Source organism: Clarias gariepinus, chromosome 8 (assembly GCF_024256425.1).
Source record: "Clarias gariepinus isolate MV-2021 ecotype Netherlands chromosome 8, CGAR_prim_01v2, whole genome shotgun sequence".
Taxonomy (NCBI): domain Eukaryota; kingdom Metazoa; phylum Chordata; class Actinopteri; order Siluriformes; family Clariidae; genus Clarias; species Clarias gariepinus.
Genome location: NC_071107.1, coordinates 21341048 through 21363504, shown reverse-complemented (window position 1 = coordinate 21363504; position 22457 = coordinate 21341048). Strand labels below are relative to the sequence as shown.

Here is a 22457-nt window from a genome sequence, read left to right as displayed (position 1 = left end):
GTACTTGTGAAACTGTTTTTTATGCATCTGTGTGTGTAGAGGTTTTTGATTTTACGTTCGTTATGCTTATATGCTGTTAGATACTGTTAGGCCTGGCACACTAAGTGGCTCTGGCCCCTTACTATATGTCAGAGGAACAAAAGCACAGTGCGTGCTGGGAGTTAATGGAAAAAGGACTGGGCAGTGAAGTAGAAAAAGCCACCTTTGAAATACTGCTTGCTACCAACTTTCTCAAGATTTACAGAGAGAGCAGATGTGTGTGTACAGTTTTTGTGTGTGTGCTTTTTAATAGGTGCCACGTGTTACCTCATTGCTGTATCCCATAAAAACAGAAAGCCGATGCCGATATTGTGTCCTTGAGTGATTTGCAACCTGTTTCCCTCTATTGTGCTGAACGGCTGCAGATTCTGCTATATTCTCACTTCTAATCCTTATGTTCTTTCCTCTCTTATTCAGCCATACAAGTGCATTTATTTTGGCCCACATGACCACCATGGTGGGTTTTATGAGATTTAAACTTTTGCTATAGGAAGTTGTCAGTATTTACTGTGATTTCAAATTTAATTGGAATTTTAGTAGTTTCTATTGGTTTATATCAAACAGCTACAGGCATATATTTAGCTTTTTGGTGTAGCATACCGAAGTCATGATAGAGTGGCTAGACCGGGACTGTTGATCATCCTTGTGGTTTCTCTCATCAGCCGTATTGTCTGTTTGCCGAGCCCTTTCTGCGGGGCCAAGGCACTTCTCCAGGAGGTTAGCACACATAAAATAAATAAAATAAAAAAACACAGTCTGGACCTTGCTAATGTAAGACCTCAGGCGTTACACAATCTGATATGGAAGCTGTAATGTCCTGTGTAAAGGTAATAAACCAGTTTTTTTTTCATGTCTATTACGTCAGGTTAGGTTAAGAATCAAAGTGATACTCTTTAGCAGCTGTACATTTTGCAAATATATTATCAACAATTATATAAGATGATGGATATTTTTTTATTGTTTTTGCATGTGTGTTTGACGCAGCATGAAACAAGTTATGTTTTAATATTAGGACGTAATCATATTAAACACCATAATTTACAGCAAATTTGGGTTTGTTCCTAGGATTACATATTTGCTGTCTTACTGTTTTTCCCAACTATTCTTTAAAACCTATGTCAATGTTTATGTCTTATTGACAATCATGTACATAACTTGAGATGGTTGTCATATTGTTGAGCAGTGTTTTGGTTTGAACGGATGTATCACTTGCAAAGAAACTTTTAAATTGGAATGTGTCTAGATTAGATTTTGTTTTTTAGAAAAGGTATGGTACTGTACACGCCAAAATATACAATAATAAAACTCATGCATCTCAGGCGCGCATTTGCATTTGTCGAGGGGGAAAAACTCCTGACACATATGTGTTCCCAGTAGTGAATAGGAAGTTGTGTTGTGCATTTGTAGTTGAAAATAGGTTGAAAAAAGTATTCATAAATTCTGCTCCCGAAAGATTTTCATCTCATTAGTCCTAATTAAAGAGTAATGGGTAAAAGTATACATGTGGACAATATTTGAGAAGCAAGCTGGACCTTGTTTACTGTTACAAATCATTATTTTACAAACATCATTTTACAAAACATCAAGTTTATATGAGCGTTTATGTGTTTTGTATTAAAATGTCCAGTTCTGTGCAGTCTTAAACTACTCCTCATTTCTTCATATTAAATGAAATGATGTAGATTTAAACGCTGCAAAGGTTCTAAAGTTACAATTTAAAAATTGGTTGTTTATGTAAAACCCTCAGCAGCAATCTTTTTTCCTCTTGTCTGTTCCAACCACTCAGCATTCAGCATCACCAGTATACTAATTACTGGCCTGATCATCTGCCATCATATGCACCTGTTTCTCACTGGTCCATGCCCTTAAGTTAGATAGTTTTTATGTTTAAATGATTCACAAGTCACTGTGTGGCTTAACAAAAAACAATATTTATTTGAAATTGGTCAAGTATGTGTACTGGACTAAAAATTAGAGAGCAAAAAACTGTCTAAAATGAGAGCCAAAAATTCCTCAAGACTACTTCCTCAAGTTTACTTTAAAAAACAAGAAAGCCTCTTTAGAAGCAAAATGTGAAGAAATAAGGGGTGGCTCAAGGCTTTTTCATAGTACTGTAGATTCCATTTTTTTATTCCTGTATACAGTACAGAAGCAAGATTGTTTCTATTGCTCTATGATAAATACATTAACTGTGCAAGCCGCAGGACAAGTTGTGTGCCTTTCTAAAGGCTCTACTTACACAATCACATCTCCATTCCAGCAGAGCATCTAAGAATGGAAGTTCTGTGGAACAGAACAGGGTCAAAGGATACATAAGGTTTCCTCTGTCAGCTCTCTTCTTTAGCACAGATGGGGTGGAGGAAGGATGTTGCTGCAGTCTCCTAGTTACATTTAGGTCCGTTCTTTATTAAAGTGGACTATGTTTTTCCCGGTGTTTGATCTTTTTTATCATGGGTCTTTCTCTCTCTTTCTCTCTCTTTCTCTTTCTCTGTTGTTGCTTTTCTGTAGCAGGCTGCAAAAGATATAATTGTTAGACAGTTCATTGTCATTGCATGCCAGCACACTTTGGTGTGTGCAATATGTATGTGTATGTACTGTATATTTAAACTAGGGCTGTCAATATTACCACGTTACCGCATGTGATTAATCTATAAATTTTAATGCATTACTACTTTTTCATGCAAATTAATCATATGATTAAGGTAGACCCTAATGGTTTCCCATAACTGCAGGGTGCTTGAGTGTGATAATGGCACGTTATAACATCATCAGGTGCAATATCATCAACAGCAAGTTTCATTAGAAAAAGCTTCTAGATGAAAGTTTGGACAAAACCCAAGTTTTGTGCTTGAGCTACATTGAAGGGGCATTTTTTTTTAAAGAATACATTAAATGTAAGCTGTGGGAGTGGTGGCTCAGGTGTCTGTGGCTCTAGGTTTTGTTTTATTTTTCCGGATCAGGGTTCAAGTCCAGCTGTTGTTGGGTTGTCACACCCTATACTACCCAGCATTATAGTATTTGTTAAATGTTAATGTTTGAGATATTATAAAACTGCATAATATGTTTCCTGTAATACCAGATGGTCTTTGTTTTACTCTTATTGTCATTTTATTCCAAATGGCACATTTCTCTTTTTTCAATAACTGTCTTCATGGTGTTTGAAGCTTTAGCTTTGCCCATCCGTGTTGTTTGATCCACATCCAGTCCTTGCATCAGTTGAATATTTAAGTACCTTTAGTGGAAAAGTTTGCAGAGCAAGTAAAAATCATGAAAGGAAGAAGTGTGATGTGGAGCTCATTAGTACAGCAGTACTCTTTTTTACTCACCACCCTTCTCTTTAGCTCTTTGTCCCCAATGTTCGTTCACACCCCCAACCCCCAGTAGACGAGGGGTTAAGTGTTTTGTAGAAGACTGAGTGTTTCGCTTTGTGCCACTGATCAGATGGCAAGTTGTATGTTGGATCAGAGCACGACTCAGTTTCTTGTTCCACCAGCCACTTCATTAGTTTTTCTGAAGCAGCTCCATTCAGGTCTGTTCTGCTCAAGAAGGAGGAACAGAGATCTGAGAAACAGCCTCCTATAGGCCTTCCTCCTATATGTTTACTTGGTCACGAAATGGATTTGGATTGAAAGGTGTTAGGGACACACAAGAGGTTACCCTGAGCCTCCATGAATAGTTTTGCCAAACCACCTTCAATAACCTATCTGTCAGTTGTGTGATAATATGGAATATGCTAAAGTCCAGGTTGTACGTGTTTGTTTTTTGCTGTTTTTTGTTCACTTACATGCACATGTGACTGAAATAGTTGGCAAAACACACAACCAGATATACCAGATATACCATACTGTATACCATAGTGATACAGTATGTATTCTAGCAACTGTTTTAGTAACTTAATCTAGACAGTTTAATTAAAAAAAAGTCTTTCTCTATTTATCTGACTTTGAGCATGCAAATAAAGTACATAGAATATACAGGGTCACAAGAGAATAAAGAAGTCAAATTATCCAATGCACAGTATGGCAAATTACCATAATCCTCTTCACTTTTATTTTTTACTGCTAAGCAAGTTGTACTGTAGCGCTTGTGTAAGTGATGTAACTACTGACGTCACTTTGTTGATGCCACCATATTGCTGGTGAAGCACACGAATTCTACAGGATGGAAAAAAAAAGTTTTGATCAGTCTGATGTGATAGGAAATACTTACCTAATAAATGCATTATGCCATGATCATTGTAAACTGTCTTTCATGGATGTATGATATATAGTTTACAATGATCATGTCATAATGTATGAACTTTTGCCACCTTTAAAGATCTCTCAACAACCCAAAGGATTCATGCCTGCAGGTTGATTTGACAGCTAGAGGTGGGTGATACATAGACACATTCATAGAATGGGTCTGAATACATAAAAAGCATTACACCAGTATATACAATCAGAGAAAGTCTAGCAGTAAGCACTTATGCAGATGTGGGCTGAGGATGTGTAAGAGGCTCTGGCTTTAATTAATTAACAAAAAAATATATATATATTTTTGTCTTTTGGCTGCTCCCAGTCAATTGGTTGCCACAGCATACTATTTGTGGCATACCATCTTATGTCACACACAACTTGGCATAAGTTTTACAGTATGCCGGATGTCTACCGGGACTTTGGGATGCACTGCATGCATTAGCTGGGTAATATAGATTAGTGTAGGGTTATGTGTTTTCCCCAAGGACCCGATTGCAGCAACTCACCGGCGGCGGGCCTCGAACCCAGATCCTACTATAAATAGCCTAGAGTCTTAAGTTCCTGAGCCACCACTGCCCCCAGCCTGCTTACTGAATATATACAGTAAATGCAAAAACAATCAGTGAAACGTTTTTTCAAAATTGGTTTGTTTCTCTAGATAGTAAATAGGAGAGCAGCAGGACAGCCTGGGATATTTTCTTAAGTTGTTGTTCTTTCGGCAGCTCCCAGCAAGGGGTCACCGCAGTGGACCATTTGGTCCACACATACAAGCTTAGCACAGGTTTTTTGCTTTCTGATGCAACCCTCCCATTTTATTCAGGCTTGAGACCGGCACTGCATCCAGTGGCTGGGGTTGGGCACTGGCTGGGAATCAAACCCAGTCCTTCCGCATGGCAGGCAAGTCACCTACCACCGAGCCACCAGTCCCCTCTGGATATTTATTTTCCTAAGTAAGGCTGTGCATAATAAAATTAAATCAGCTGTTGGCTATTTAGTGCATATAATTTAATTAATTAAACCTCTTGGAGTCAGATTCTTAGATCTAAATCTAAACACGCATTTAACCTACGGGTGTACATCACTGAGAGTGCAGACTAAAAATACGTTCACTTTTTTATTGTAGTCTGACATTTTTCATACAGGATGGGATATTAACTCTGGCACATTCACACTTACATTGACTTAAAATCAAAATCTATAATGGATAATATTTTTTACTCAGCTGTCTAGACAAGTTATACCCTCAGAGAGGGCAGAATTCTCTAAACTCAGCACAAGAACTAGACACGTAGACAGCAGTAGAGGTGCGAGAACGATCAGCAGGGTGGCAATATCAATAAAAATCATGTGATAGTATAGCGTAGCTGGACAAACTCTATCCTTAATTAGCGCTGCTTAATATCGCAAGACTTTTTTGACTGTGGTATCATGTGAGCTGATCCAGTAGGTACAGGTCGAGCTAAGGTTGGTGCAGACTATTGATTTTTCAAACAGTGACACAGATGTCTCGATTATTGTCTCTGGCTGAGCAGTTTCCTTATCATCACAGAAATCTTCATTATTAGACTAATGTAGTGTCTACTAAAGTTTCTCACTTTTTTATAAAGTCCTTTTTCTATTCTGTTAAATGGACAAATATTTAAATCATTTAAGCTGGCTTAAACAGCAATTCATTGTTGCTGGTTTATTTGTATTTATTTTCATTTTCCCAGTGAACCCAGTTTGGGAAAAATTCTAAACAGTTTCTTATTCATCTAGTTTGCATCCAGTGTGTGATTTAATACTATTGATATAACAGAGCTGAATATTCAAACCAATGCCCTCCTGAGAGTGTGTATGTGAAGGGGCACAGTGTCAAATTATGTGCTTGTTCACACACATAACAACAGAGAGGGAGAAAATGGATCTTTAAACTCTCTAATAAGACTCTCTTTTGCATTACACGCATGCACACACACATGTGTTATAAGAAACAGTACACGCGTGGTGTAGACACACGCATACAGAAACAAAATAACATATGTTTTACGCACACACACGTGGTCACAGTGTTATAGTAAACAGTACACGCATGCTCAGATGTTGATTATACCAGTAAGAGACACGCACTAAGACCCAGCAGGGGAGAAGATTACCCACAATTCCGCAGCACAAGAGAGAGAAAAACCATTGGCTCAGTTGTGATCACGTGACGCTCGGCGTCAAAACAAGAAGCACATGCGTGATACATTATACTCAGTACTTGTATTAAACTTATTCTTATCTTGCGGAACCCTCGCAAACCGTGTTACTCGCAATCAGAGGTAATAACCACTGTAATTTATTTTTCTTTTAAATATACAGTATAAAATAGTTATAAAGTTTTGTAACATGCTGTGATTACCTGGTTGAATGACTGGTTTCATTTTCAAATCATTTATATGAATTTCGAATAATATTTTGGTCCAAAGTTCAAACAATCTCTCCTACTTTAACTGATAACCACTTTCTGACTACATCATTCTAACAGTTATGTTGTCTTTGGTCTATATATGATGCTGAGCCATAGCGAGCCCCTTTAAAAAGTGAGCATATTGTGTAGCAAATTATTGTGGCATATACAGGCCAAATCATCCTGTTTATGGAGGGCTTTATCTATTCTCAACTGGCTAAAATAATAACCAACATGTTATTGGTCAACTTCCTGAACCCTAAAATTGTTAAGTTTGCAGGGTGACAAAGGGCCACCCTCTAGCGGTAAGTATCCATTTTCGGTATTCATTCTTTCATTCATAATTAGTAAATGCTGTATCCTCATCAGAGTCATTTGGGTGTAAGTAAAATTAGTTTATATCGCATTTTGGAAAAAAAGGAACCAATCATATATTACAAGTTGAACTTAGAGCAGACAGACTGCAGATGATTTCTTCAGGAGCAGGCATTAGTTGAATTAAAAAGGGGGTCCTTTGCACACAGGGACTGAGGTAGAATTATTATCTCTATTTACCTTCCATAAAAGCCTGGCTCAAAAATACACTTATGTTCTCAATCAGACAATCCTGCCTGTATGTGTATATGTATATGAATGTAGTCACATACAGCACTTAATATAGGATATATCAGGTTAAGGCTGCTGGTGAGTTTATCGACAGTTCATGTTCATATGATAACCTCCCCGGAGGACACAGATGTTCATTAATCACTTAAATGCTCTCTTTAATGCCCCCCACAGAATCCGCTGGCTTTATGACTCTCTGCTCAGGTTAGCATGCTGTGCTTCTTTTGCTTTTGTTCAGTTCAGCGATAGCCAGTAATTGAGGGAGAGGAGTGGTAACAGCCAGAACACAGGGAGACTGGGGCCCTTTGAAAAGCAAACTTGCACATGAATGTACTCTTCCCTCCTTACAAACTCCTTTAGACAAAAAGTCATAGCATGTCGGTTGCTTAGGTTGGACCAGGTTCAGAGAAAACGTGCTGTATTTCTGGATGACACTTTAATATCCGATGCCAAATCCGTGTCCTGCTTTTACATCTGTTTACATGTATGCAATGATAGGGCAACACAGTGACTATACTGTATGTCTTTCACTTGTCTGTATGCCTCATTTTTTTCATTTGTGTAATGTGGTCTGTGAGTCTCAGCGTGGCATGACTTTCTTAGGGAGTGGGAAGTTACCTAGAAAGGAGTTTATGAGGGAGTGAAAGAGAAACAGTCATCATAAGTCAGCTTCATTTGGTTAAATCACAGTAGTTGCTTAGAGTCCGATTTAAAACAGGAAGGGAGTTTATCCCAAGTAGCCCTACTTTCCAGAAAGAAAAGTGTAGGATGTAGAGAGAGAAAGAAATTGAAAATGAGAGAGAGAGCTCTATGGGCAGAGACTGAGCCCCAGCATGAGAAAGGATTATGTGTGTGTGTGTATGAGAGAGAGAGAGAGCTCTTCTGAACTGAGAGAGACAGAGAAAGAGGGAGGGAGGGCAGCTTGCACACAAAGTGAGAAAGGTAGGGGGCAGGGAGAGGGGGAGGTGCTAGGACAGCAGAGCAGGAGTGCAGGAGAGAAAGGGGCTTTGCAGTGGGCAAAGACAGGAAAGTTTGACTAGAGGAGAAGGAGTGCAGGAGGAGGAGCAGGAAGAGACCGTGTGTGTATGTGTGTGCGTGTGATTATGTGAGAGAGCGGGAGCATGTGAGTGTGCGAGACGAAGAAAAGAGAGGGAGTGAAGCTGAAGAGCAGAATGAAGGTTATTTTGTGTTCTTAGTTTTGCCCCAGGACTGGACGCAGAGACGCGAGGAAGTAACAATGAAGGACACAATGGGTATGTTTGAGATTACAACTATCATACATAGAGAGACCCACATACGCACACACAAATCACTCACACTCTCTCTGTTGCAGAGTTCAGATTGCTGCTGATTTTTTGACAAAACTCTGGGTGCTTTGAAGTTATCCTGATGAATTATTAACTTTCTGAAAACAGAGTGATTGATAGGTGGGGCATCTAAAAGACAATGGAAAAAAGAAAACAGCTCTGTGCTCTTCGTCGATGAGTGGAGTGTGTTTATCCGGATGTGGATTATTGGTAAAATGAAGGCATGCTGAATTGACAGAAAGCGTTGTGCTACGTCTACTTTGTGTATTGGCATCGTAGCCTGCTGGTGTGTGTTTGCTGAATCTGACTGTCCGGTGTTTGTGTGTGTGAGGGTGTCGGATGTTAGAGGACTGCCGATATGAGCTGATCCTCTCAGTGAAGCGTTCAGCAGTAATGGACATACTTATACTGAATTTGCTTGTGTAAGTGTACAGAGCTGAAGTGATGAATCTCTTGAAGAGAGAAGGTTAAGAGATATTATTTTACTGTACCATACAGGTTATTCAATGTAAAGTACTAGAACAACATAATCCTCTGGAAAACTGGCCTAAAGGGTGATTTTGAGACTATACAAAGAATTTGAACCTTAAAAAGTATTTTTGGCGAGAGTTTTAAAAAACATTGATGTCACTTTATTGTCAGGCATTTATTCGGGTGATGCCAGTCAGCTCTGAAGCCCTGCTATAAAGTTTGTCTATCGTGTGCCTCCTGATTTTATTGGTATTTAGGAGCTGAAGTTTGTGGTCTGACTCAGCTTAGTGGAAGACCTGTGTACAGCTTGAGCCTAAAATAGCAGAGACTGTGACAAGTCAGGAGTCTGCAAACACTGCTGTAAGCAGATGAGATCACCAGGAGAAGGTGCTTGCGTCACTCTGCTGGAAAATAATAGATGTGTTAAATCACTCGCTTATGTGAGACGGCTTAAAATTGAACCCTTACATGCTTACTTTGGCTTTTTCTTTTTAAGGAAAATTGACGGTCAATAGAACCTCGCCATGGTTTTATGTGGACAAACCTAGTTAAAATGTCTTCTAAAAGTGACATTAATTGATGTTATCTGGGGTGGCAGTGCACATAGGATAGTGGAAGCTTTAAATCAGGTCTTCTCTTCTCGTCTCTTCTTTTCTCTTATCTACTCATCTTGTCTCTTCTTTTCTTTTCTCTTCTCTTTTCCTCTCTTCTCTGCTGTTCTCATCTCTTCTGTTCTCTTCTTGTCTCTTCTCTGATCTTTTTCCCCCATCTCATACAGTAACTTCTCCTTCTTGTCTTATCTTTTCTCATATCTTCTCTTCTCCTATTCTTTTTTCTGTAACCTCTCCTCTCCTGTTGAGGAAAGGCCAGGTATTTATATAAATGTGTGTGTGAGGAAGGAGAGCTCATTACCCGTCTTGGACCCAGCTGACTGCGCTGAATCAGAACTTTCCATGCCATACTTTTCCTCTCCGTCTGAGCTCGCCTGGAATCTGCAGTGACACAGTCCACAGGCCCATTTGGCTGCTCTCGCTGCGGCTCATTTGCATATTTGCAAACTCCAGAAACCTAGATTTTTTTCCTGTTGTTTGTGGCTTCTGCATTCTTCACTGTGTATGCACTTTTAAGATTCTATATCCATGTAAACATATTTTTGATTCAGGTTGCTAAGGAATTAATTTGCTGCTTCTTCTTCCTGCTACTGCTTTATGACTTCTATTTATGCACACAACACCGATCTGGCTTTAATTCAGATCCTGGTTATTGTCTAACATTGTTTGTATAATAAAAAAACCACTACAGTAATAATAGATGATATAGTAATTTACTTTAAATTGCTTTAGGAAATTTTCATTTACTGCACTCTTTGTTTATGTAATTGTCCTGACCATGATCATGGGTTATCATGGGTCCATAAGCACAGGTTTAGGACGTGGAAATATTAATCCCCCTCACATATTAATCATGTTCTGGCTCAGCTTTGCCTACACCTGTTCCAGAGACAAAAAAGATGAGGAGCATCATTATGCCTCTCTGGTAGTAATCATGGTTAGAGACAGGTCTGCTTGTTGGTTTCACTCTTGCTGATTGCAGCTGATATCTAATACGGTAATAAATGCTGCTCACTGACCCGTCCAGACTATTTTGAATGCCTTGTGCTGAAAGAAAGCATTCCTTTGCCTCATTACTCTCCCAGCAGTGGCATCTTAGCAGAATGACCACTCAGCAGTGAGCAAGGAGAGGGACATTAGTGTGGCGTGACCACAGCTCTTCTCCTAGATGTTCTTATTCCCAGTGTCTGCGTGTCTGACCGCTGGCCTGGGATAAATAATCATTAGCGGTTGGAAATTTGTGCTGCGGTATTTAGGAGTGGCTGAGGAGACGCAGGCCGAATAGTGCTTCCAATGGCTGTAACAGACATCTGAGAACTTTTCACTACCATAAGCTTACATCCAAGCTGTTCACAAAACACATTTCTGGATCATATGTTATACTATGTCTTATTATACTATATATATATAGTATAATAAGACATACTTAAATAAAAAAAAAGTATATATATATTTATATATATATATATATATATATATATAACATAAAAATCTTTTTATATATATATATATATATATATATATTTTTTATATATATATATATATATATACTTTTTTATATATATATATATATATATATATATATATATATATATATATATATATATACTTTTTTTTTATTTAAGTAGTGCCGCAGTGAGTGTTTGGAATTGTAACCAAAAATGTCTTCCCATTGTTAAAAAAACCCTACACAGATCATTATCACACCCTGTTGACAACAGATCCTCCGGGTCTATTCGGAGTGATCAGTGTGCAGCAGATCTTGGACGTCTCTCTGACACAAGTCTGGACAGATTCAACTGGCTGGGGCCAAGTGCTACATTATACACAGCGGGGGAAAAAAGCTCTATCCATAATGTTGACTGACAGGTCATGTTCCATGATACTGTGTCGGGGATGGCACCTGCTGTATCTGACAGGATAGGGTAGCATGAGGCATATAGAGAGGCAGTAATATGGCGTTGGCATGAAAAACTGTGTCTCCTTGGGAGAATTGTATGACATCTCCAAAAAAACATGTACATGCTCATGTGGTTTGAGAGGCTAAAAAGCTTGCTTACTTTCTATCACTTCCCTGCTTCTTGTTTATCACCTTTTTGTTCATCCCACCCACCATGAGATGCTGTTTGTCTCACACGCCTCCCTGCGTTAAGTCTAAAAAACACCACAATGCAGGAATGGGAAATGAGAGAGACAAGAGACGGACATGGCTAGCAGGAAATAGGCAGCCAGGTGTGAAAGCAGATTTAAGTAGGGGCTTAAGGGCATGGCAAACGGAAGAGAAGAGAAGGGAACGATTAAGAACTGCAAGAAGAGAGAAAAATCATTTCTAAATAGATTATAGGGAGTTCGGTGAATTAGTAAATGAGTGAGGAAATGGTAGGATGGAACTAGGTCAAAGTGTCACATTCTACTTTCTTCTCTCTCTCTCTCTCTCTCTCTCTCTTTCTCTCTCTCTTTCTCTGTCTCTCTCTGTACCTTGTGTTTGTCTTTTGCATGCTCTTACTGACTTGGATTTTGTTACTCCCACTGTTTTTGTTGCTGTACCACACTTTTTTCTTCTGGTGTAGCTTTCACCTCCGGGCTACACACATGTAGGCCTCAAATGCCATGGCAACCTCCCCAAACAGCCACAAGACAAAAGCTCACAAAAGCAACAGGGTGGCAATGATAAAACACAGTCTACCAATTACCCTTGTTCTGCAGACTTTGTTTTTAATTTAATCCATTGATTTCTCGCTGAGATACAGGAGTAAGACAGAGAGCAGGGTTAAGTCATTTAGTAGAGCAGTAGAAGAGGTGGAAGCTTTATAATGTTCTGCTTGAAGGTTTTTCTCTTGCTTCTTGGTTTCTGAGATTCATTTTAGAAGCAGTGGACTTCAGTGGAGTTTGAGAGGTTCGAATGTGTTTTTATTAGTGTTGTAAGAAAACAGACACTGAAAGAATTTGTGACTCATAAGCTTGCCATTTAGCTTGGATTTATAATAAAAATCCAGGATGTGATCTGAGTTTCAAAATTTTTTTTTTGTTCGTTTAAGATAGAAATATCCAATCATACAATCACTCTGTAAATTATTTGGAAAAATTTGGAACAGGCAGATATATATTTTTATTGTACTAATCCTGATGCTGAAGATAGCCTATCTATCCATGCTGCTCAGTGGCGTTTGCTTTATGAAAAATAAACATTATTTGTGATCATCTTTGTTTACTTCTGGCTGCATATTTTTAAGGATGCTCTTTATATAGTTCCTCGCTTCTGGTAATCACATTTTGCTCCAAAGGTGTTATTTGCTGCCAGTGAGTTTTGATATGCATCCTATGACTTATTGACCTTTTCCATTTGTAAAATGGAAGTTTTTTAAATTCCTGTTAGGCCACCCAGAACCCGTAAGTAGTGTGATGTTTGGTGCTAAGCTGTCAGAGTTCTCTACTCTGAGTTTGCTCTACAAGGAGATTTCATTTGTTTAGAAAGCTGACATTCAAGTCCAGTGTTAGTGTGCATAAAGCATACAAACCATAGTTGTGGTCTGCAGAACACTGGGAATGGGTGAAACTAATTAATAATTGAGGCTGGCTGGCTCTATGAACTCTAGCCGAAACTCAACAGCTTAAGTCAATCCAAAGCTCTCTGGCAGTCCAAAAGCTCCGTTCTACATTTTCTGTGTAGATTATGCTGCACAATGTTGTGTGTCATGGTAACAGCAGCAGAGTGTGTTCCGAGCACAGTATGACTCCTTGCTTTCCCTATTAGATTAGGGCCCACTGTGCGAAAATAGTAAGATTTTAATGATGTCAGAGAGGTTTCTCCAACCTGTTTGGGAATATGACTAGAAAGACTATTACAATACCACACCAGAGTATTTGCTAGCAGAGCAATTCATTTAGAATTTTTTTTTCAGAAGGACATTCTTCAAGCAGAGAAACAGAGAGCCAAGAACTGTTCATGAATTTGTTTAAAACTGGAGGTATCGTGGTGAACCACGTTAAATGAAAATGTGATCAGATAAAAAAAAAATCATGAAAGACCATGACCAGAGATCATTCAGACACTTGATGAAGAACATCACAGCTGTGTTAAATAGTAAAAGTAAGAGCAGTTCTACATGCAAGGCTACTGGAGCTCACAGGACTAAACTTGAGGCTACTGAGACAAAAGGCCTCAGTTTGCTCTGGGACATAAAGATCCTATTCCAGAACGATGAATGTTTCAGGGTAAGAAGGGAACGCGCCCATCATGCTCATGTGTTATGATCTGGGTTGTTTCAGTTGCTCAACACCGTTGTTTAAGTTGCTCAACACCAAAAAGCTGAAGACCTGAATGATGTCCTGAATGTACTAAATAACCAAGGTATCACTTTAATGGAGAGTTTCTTACCTAATGGAATATTCTAGGACTCAAACTGTGAAAGACTGGTTCTGGGGACATAAGTATGCATCATGTTCCGGGGACATAAGCATGCATCATGTTCTCACATGGATTAGTGGAGATAGAGGGAAAATCAGTTCAGTTGTGTACCACAATCGAATTGGGATATTCATATAATCGTGATACCTATAGAATCACAATACAAATAGAATTGGCACATAGGTATCGTAATAATATAAAAAACAATATACAAATTTTTAGTGTATGCCTTTTTTGGACTGGGTAGTGTATCTGTATATTTCATATAGATGAGACCTTATTTTTGTATTTTTTTGTGATACACTGGAATGCAGGCTTCATCCCAGGCTTCCTGACCTGATATTACTGTGTGACCTCACTAATGTTCTTGTGGCTGGATGGGCAAATCTCAACATCCAGCTTCAAAATCTAGTGGTAAGCCATCCCAGACATGTGCAAATTATTATAAAAACAAGAGGGAGCTAAGTCTGGAATAAGAATTTCAGCAATCACACATGGGGGTAGCGGTAAGGTGTCTACAAACCTTTAGTCGTCTCCTGACCTAAACCTAACAGAAAACTGCCGGCCAAAGGTAAATAAGACAGGACGGTCAAGAAATAGTGTTCTGTAGATGATTGTTAGAAAGCAATCAAGCAGGCATGGATTGAGCAAGTGATATCAGTACTGTGAAACAAGATGGATCTAGCAGGTTTTGAAGAATAAATGACTTCATACTAAACGATGATTGTTGTATAGCACTTTCTTTACATACAATTTGCAAACTAATTCTTTTTATTATGTTGTCATTGTTTAAAAAAAATTAGAATATCAATAAAACATTGAATTTCACTATTGGCCACCACCATAGTGTATATGAGCAACAAATAGCAACTTTCAGTAGTGCATAGTGCACCAATTTCCTTCTTAGTACTTTCTTCATACTGAACAGCACTGTCCTGTGCTTTATGTACCCTCTTGTAGGGATATCTACCCATGGTTTATCTTCCAGACAGGAGACAGCTTGCTTAAAAACATGCAAAAAAATTTTCTGTAGACATTTTGTGTGTATTAACGAAGGATTGTTGGTGTATCATTCCAAGACTGTCGCTAGATAGTACTGCTATCTGATGGAGGGAGACAATGGGGAGCAGCTGGCAGGAAGTTTGCAGCAAAGAGTCACAGTGCTGGATGTTCAGTAAGAGCTCTCTGGAGGGGTTGGTGTTATGTAGAGGTGTGCATGGGACTGTAATCACAGATTCATATGGCTTCCTGTCTCTGATTTACACCAAACACCTGCTTGTTACAACAGTGGAGAGTGGACGTGGCAGAAATTCAGAAGATAGATTAAGATAATTAAGCAATCAGACGGATACTTTAGAAACAGGAAGGAGTGCATCCTGATGTATGTGTGGTGAGGAATCAAATTGACGAAAAAACAGCATGGTACAGGAATAGGAAGTAAGAAAGGTTCAAAGAAGCACATGGCTAACAGGAAAACGACTAAAGGTGTAAATAAAGATTCCCAGTAGCAGAAATAGGGGAAAAAGGGATAATGAAATTAATTAAAAAAAAGTAAGAATCTGAAAGCATTACTTATAGACAGGCAGTGTGATAAACAGGGACTCTGTGGAGCAGTATATTAATGGAAGAATGACAGACTGGTAAAGTAATAAAAGAGTGACAAGCTGGTGGAAGCTAGAATAAGGTCAAAGGGTCGAAGTGTCCTCACATTGCTGTAAAATACACGCTCAAAGCTGTCATGTTTAGTTATTGATCCCAGTTTAAAGAACAATCAATAGCAGGAGTATAATGATATACAGAGGTCATACTGTATGTATCTTGGTTTAGAAGGCATGGTTTAGTACATTTTTTTAGATGTTAAAAAATACATTAAATTTCTTTTAATTTATTATAAATTTAAGTAAAAATACAAACTCGTAAACATTGACCAACAGCACTATCTAAGCAAATAGTGCAAGCAATTGTTTTTTAAAAAGGGATACTTAAAGGATATTTGTGAAACATAAAAATAATGTTTTTACAGTAAACTCAGTTCCATTATTTTTCTTAAATGGGGACAGTGTCTTCCATGGCATCAAATAGAGCCACAAGATAAGTCAATCTGGAGTATTATTCCCAAATCCGAGTTCCTGTCTTGTTTACAGGTGTGACGTCAAATCAACATGGCTGCTGGGAGAAATACACAAAGTAAAACTTCTTACCTTTAAAAAAAAGTGATAAGAATAATTTATATCCTTAAACAAATCTTTACAAATAAAATACTGAAATAAATAAATGATATGGTATGTAAAGGTATTACTTAGTATTTGCTTCTCCACCGTTTAAGAAATAAAATATACGCACTTATCCCAGTTAGTTGAATAGCATGTTGTTTGGTAACATAGTGGCGTTTGGTGCCAAAGTGGAAAATAACAGAATTCTGACATGAATCAAGATGTTTTGCAGCAATATATTTTTTAAACCAGTGCAAATTCCATATCTTCGAAGTGACATTTAATATTTTATTACAAGTCCTTAGTGATGTGCTGCATGTTCCATTAATTTGAATAACCTGAATTAATGAATAAAAAATCTCCTGGCACAACTTAAAGCTAGACTGTACTCATTTAAAACACGCACTGAATCAGTTGTCCTGTTAGGTAGGGTACAGAATATGTGTACTGGTACACCCTTAATTAATATTAATGCTCTGCAGCATCGAAGTAATACAGTGGAACCTCGGACTGCGAGTAACTTGGTCTGCGTTTTGCAAAACTTTTAAATAAATTTTAACTTAATAACTTTTAATTAATAACTTCTTAACTTAATAATAATAACGAGGTCTTGATATATGATTAGTATGCATGTGCATTGTCTGCCGAGTGTCATGTGATCACTGTTAAGCCAATGGTTCTTCCTGTGTACTGTTTAGTATAACATTATGACCATGTGTGTGTGCATGCGCGTAAAGCAAAAGCAATTATTTCTTGTCAAAGATCCAGTTTCTAGAGTCTCTCTCAGAGATTCCGTAAAGTGTGTGTGCGTGCACGCGAACGTCATTAGAGAGAATCCATGACATTCGCGCACACACACACATTAACAGAATCACTTCTGTAAAGTAAAAATAAAACAAATTAACCTCCACTTTACCCTTGAAAAGAACGGCAACAAAGCAGTATTTCCAATAGAGTGTGTGTATTTGTGTATGAAAATTGTCCTACACAGTAGCCCCTCCCTCCTCCTCTCCTCTCGCCTTTACACACACACACACATACACACACTAATGGAAACACTGCTCTTTTAGGGTTCTTTTTAGAGCTAAAGTGCAGGTAAGTTTGTTTTATTTTTACTTTATATTTTGTATTCATTATTTTTATATGAATATTTTTGGGCTGTGGAACAAATCATCAGTGTTTCCATTATTTCTTATAGGGAAAATTCACCTTGATTTACAAGTGTTTTGGTGTACAGGCACATTTCTGGAACAAATTATGCTCGCAGTCCAAGGTTTAACTGTAGTTGATAGTATTCCTAGCGTTTCTATTGCTGCTTGTTTTTGTGATGTAAAAATCATAACGATTAATACACTGAATATCATTTTTAGCATAACCGATTGCATAAGTAATTTTAAGTAAATTTTAAGCATAAGTGATTGTATGCCTGAGTTATTTACGAATCAGTACAAAGTGTTGAAGTTTTTGGGATGTGCTCTCATTAACATTTTTTAGCTACGATTAGCCGTAGAGGAGTCACCATGCACCCCTCTGAAGAAACAAGATTCCGAGTCTCCAGTTTATAGAGCAAACAGTGGTATGGGACAGAAGACTCTCAGAGCCAGTATTTGCATGGGAAAAAGCTTTGATCAGGATCTGAATACACATCAAACAACCTGGCTCAGAAGACGTGTCTGTGTCCAAATGGGATTAAGGCTATGGGGATTTTAAGATCTGAACTTTGCTGCGATCCATCCTCAGCCTCTGCGTTTCTCCCCCCAGCTTCCACTGCATAGTTGAATGGTTCCTGGGAGATTCATGCCTCGTAGCTAATCCTTTCCGGCGGCGTTACAGCTATTAAGACTTATCATAACAAGATTTCTGTGGACAACTTTGGCTAGCACTGTGGATTTGATTAGAAACACCTGTGATGGCTCCCCACAGCAACCTCACTGTTGTCACACTGGAGATAAAACACACACTGGATGACTCTAATTGACCTGTTTTGTTTGGCTAACAGGAACCCATTTGGTGCAATAGTACTGCAATGCCTGTGTAATAGCACTTTTCCATCTAAGGGGAACGATACACATATGGTGTGGTTCCAGATGTGCGATTCCACATTTTATCATAACTTTATTGCCATTTTAAGACCTGTATTATTAGTAATAGAGCAGTGTGATTTAATCAGTTATTTAATTTATTTAATATCTTGTTTTGTTTTGTTTTGTTTAATCAATGTTTGGGTAAACATACAATGGTCTAAAATAGACAATTTTCCTGAATGTTTCACAATTGCTTGTATCTTTATTGTTTATGTGCATTTGGTATATTACTGACACTTACAGGAGAACATAGAACATAACACTGGCAGGAAAAAAGATCATTGGCTTATATGATACTTCACAGTATTTCATTGTTTATTCCTCTAATAAATATAAAATTGGACAAATCAGACAATCAACATTAATGTTATTGAATCAAATCAAACTTTAAATCACAATGCACAAAAATTTAATTAAATTGACAGTTCGTTTTACAACTTAATAAGCATGCAGACATTTGGTTTTCCTTTTTGATTTAGAGCCACTTCCCTTAATTACTAGTGTAATTTAGAAAATGATGTCACAGTCTCACAAACTTCAGGGAATTTTTTTTTTTTAACTTTAGCTCAAATATCTATTATAATCAAAGATATTTAACCAGGTTATGGCTGGTTCTGCTTTTGCTCTACTACCAAGACTACCAGTTTGCTCTGTTCTTTGCTCCGAAACTTGTGTTTTAAAAAGAATGCATTTAAAATGTTGCAGTTACAGGAATAGCCGAGCCCTTGGTTCATGCTGATGCTTTCCCTGTTGGAAATGGGTCTCTTTAATTTGATTGGGCTGGTTTTATGTTAAGGAGAATCCAGCAGGGTGATGGAGCACTTTTTTAGATGGAGTGTTTTGATGAGAGTATCAGTAACAGAAACAGGAGTCTAAGGTCATGTCAGGGAAAAGCAGTGAGAGGAGACAGTTCTTCTGGATCCACTAATCTTATTATTCTAAGCCCAGTGAGACTGTTTGAGTAGGGGCTGGTGAAAATGGATAAGGGGGCGAGAATGCTGAGGTGGAGAATCTACCAGAAAAGGGGACAGCAGTTATATTGCAGTAGGGGTGCACAAAGTGTCTGAAGTTTCAGTGGTAAACTATCAAATTCTGTAATATTCATAAACTAAAATAAAGCAGAATCTCTCATTGTGTTCTTCTTTTGGGCAAATACAGTGGCTTATGCTTTGGCACGGATTTCATTCTTGATAAAGACAATAGTAGGGTTTGGCAATATTTCTTCTCATCATATTTGGATTAATTCAGGGCTGTAAACAGATGCACTAACAGTAATATGCAACTGCTGTTTCTGTGTAGTGATTAATTAATTTTTGAACACGTATTTGTTTAATGCTGTTATAAATGTTGGCAAAGTGGGCATAAATCATAATTTTTTTATGTAGCCTTACATATTATTGCAATAATATTATTATTGCCTTTACAATTTTTTTATGTTAAAAAACAAATTAAACGTGCTAAAATCTATAATCTCAATTTATTCAGTTGTGCATAAGGGTTGACGCACATTGCATGTGATGAATGCATGTGAGGGATTATAACTTCTTCTTAAGTGTATATCTTTGGGATAACTTAAACTTGCCCAATGAGACCCAATTCTTCAGGCCTATGCATCTCTGACACATGAAACAACTTTGTGTAATAGTTAGAGAGCAGGAAAGGGCATCTAAGGAAAGACGAGAAAGGTATGGATCTAATGTGAGAGAGCATCAAGATGCTAGATGCATGGATGCTTGTTGATGAATTAACGCAATGAGTGTGTGTTTGGTTTTTGTATGATAATACAGCCTAAAATGTTTGAGCATTGGGTCAGTTAGTCAGATGGTTATGATTTAAGGTTGCAACCTTTTAGACTTTTACTCTAATCACTTTATCTACAATCAACCTAGAAGGGCATATATTCCATATAACTTCAAACTGTTGTATGTTTTATATGCATTTAAAATTAGTATCAAATCATCCGACATGGGCAGTAGTGCAAATATAGGGGCTTGAAAGAATTAAGCTTTAGGAATGAGTTACCCAAGGATGTGATATTAACATTGGTGGACAGGGATGGAACTGTGTTCTTTAAAGGTAAAACTGTCCTCTTTACCTTTCCCTGCCTATTTTATTGTTTCTTAAAGAACAAAACATACTACAGCCCCTCACTTCTGTTGGTTTTTGCCAAACTACTTTGCTTCTCATTTATATAAAGGGAAATTTTGCTCAACGTTATATGTTGTTCCGTCTGCTGTGTCCAGAATCTCCTAGCTCCCTTTGTACAAAAAGGACACGTCGTATTTGGCGAAGTTTCAAGAGGGTAAACAGCAAGCAACGAATAAGACCTCATAGTGATTTTGTGTTCAGTGACTAATCTCGTCATATGCTGTTGCTTGGAACTAAAGTCAAAGAGACTCATGGTTCTAGGGATTGTTTTTTAGCTGTTTGTGTTAAGAGCTGTGTTGTCATGTGCACCTCTAGAATAATTTATAACAAACTCCTCTTAAAAATGTTTTTTTCAGATCATTCTGATCTGGAACAAACTATTTTACTACTTTACCAGCCTAACAGATTGGTTCCTCCGGCATTGGGATATGCAGTCATCTGTTTTATATGTTCTAAATTATTTTAGGGGGTGCACATGACAACACAGCTCAGAGCACACAGCTGCATAGTACAGTAAATACAAGAGCTTCCCACAAAACAAATATGACTACATACTGTTTACAGATGTGTCTTATACAGTTCAGTTAATTTTCTTTTAGATGATATATAGTGTTTCAGCTTAAATAATGCTCTTTACTTTGAAACACACATATTCATTGTCACCAGGTTGATCTGAAATAATATTAAAAAAGAAAAATGTAAATGATTTCTCATTGTTTTTGCTTCTCTCCTTGTGTCTGTGCAGATCGTGTATATTGGGCGCACAGTCGCCATGGCTTTGGTTCAGGCACTGCCCGTGCCTTCTGATCAACCACAGTCCAGTGCTGATCTTCGGCAGTGCCACAGCGTATCACACTCTCCAACCTCAGGCACCATGGGCTCTGTCAGCAGCCTTATCTCTGGACGCACTTATCAGGAACGCCACTGCCGTGCTGTAAGTGATTTCAGTGCCAGGCTTCGCAAGCCCCTGCCAGCCACGAGTTGTTTCCGGCAGCAGGAGGGCACACTGCGCAGGGCCACCTCTCAGGAGGAGCTCATCAACAACCAGCCTCCTCTGCCTGTCAAGAACAAACCCACTACCCTTTTGACTGCCGGCAATGGCAACTATGGATACATGAGTGATGAGGTGGTGGATGACTGGAATGATAACCATGTCAAAGTTGGCAGCCCATGCAGTGACCCAGAGGAAACACAGGACAACCGAGGAACTGGGAATGGTACCAACATCGGAGGCCCTCCACCAAAACTCATCCCTGTCTCAGGCAAGCTGGAGAAAGTGAGTTCCAGACTTTTAGAATCACTGCACTATAATATACTGTTGGTCTGATATTGTTAAAAAAAAAGACATTCTTATCAACCCTACCCCACCCCTAAAAAGTGCATTTACCAGCATTATTTCTCTGTATGTAATGGCAAATTATTTTTGTTGATTGATCACTGCCCGCTGTGACAAAAGTTCCAATACCTTGTTAGCCTTTTGTTCACTGTATTAAATGTAAATTATGGCCCCTCCAAATGATACTTTCTGGCAACTAGTAAGGGTGTCCATCTTAAAAATTATCTGTGATTCATAATATGAAATCTGTGAGTGTAGTCAGACAAATGTTTGTTCATATTGGCCAGAAATTCTATCATATTCACATGATGTATGATTTTTCATCATTTTCTTTTGTCATCACTGTATTCATAATTAAACAATACCCAACAGCTAGAACCACTTTGCATGTGCATTTCAAAAAAAGATGGAATCCAAAAGGATTCAAAATGGAATCTTGTTCTGGGAGACTACTGTAAATCTGTCTATCCAGATCGGACTGAAATGATTTGTTTAATTTTCTTCGGGAAAGAGGGGGAAACACACAAATGTGGCTGATCAGAAAGTCACAGAGGAAGTTCAATTG

The 22457-nt window shown here is 38.2% G+C and overlaps 1 protein-coding gene across 3 annotated transcripts in view; it reads left to right on the top strand.

The window, feature by feature from the left end:
* The window catches only part of lzts2a (leucine zipper, putative tumor suppressor 2a), a 53439-nt gene that overhangs the window by 26602 nt on the left and 4380 nt on the right, over positions 1-22457 (top strand). For 2 of the 3 annotated variants that reach the window (XM_053502814.1, XM_053502813.1), the window contains one exon: positions 21302-21832. In XM_053502814.1, the coding sequence (XP_053358789.1) occupies positions 21329-21832 (504 nt within the window). In that variant the 5' untranslated portion in view covers positions 21302-21328. Of the gene's footprint in view, positions 1-8385; positions 8568-21301; positions 21833-22457 lie in introns of those variants that run through there. The other variant, XM_053502812.1, reaches the window with a different exon arrangement.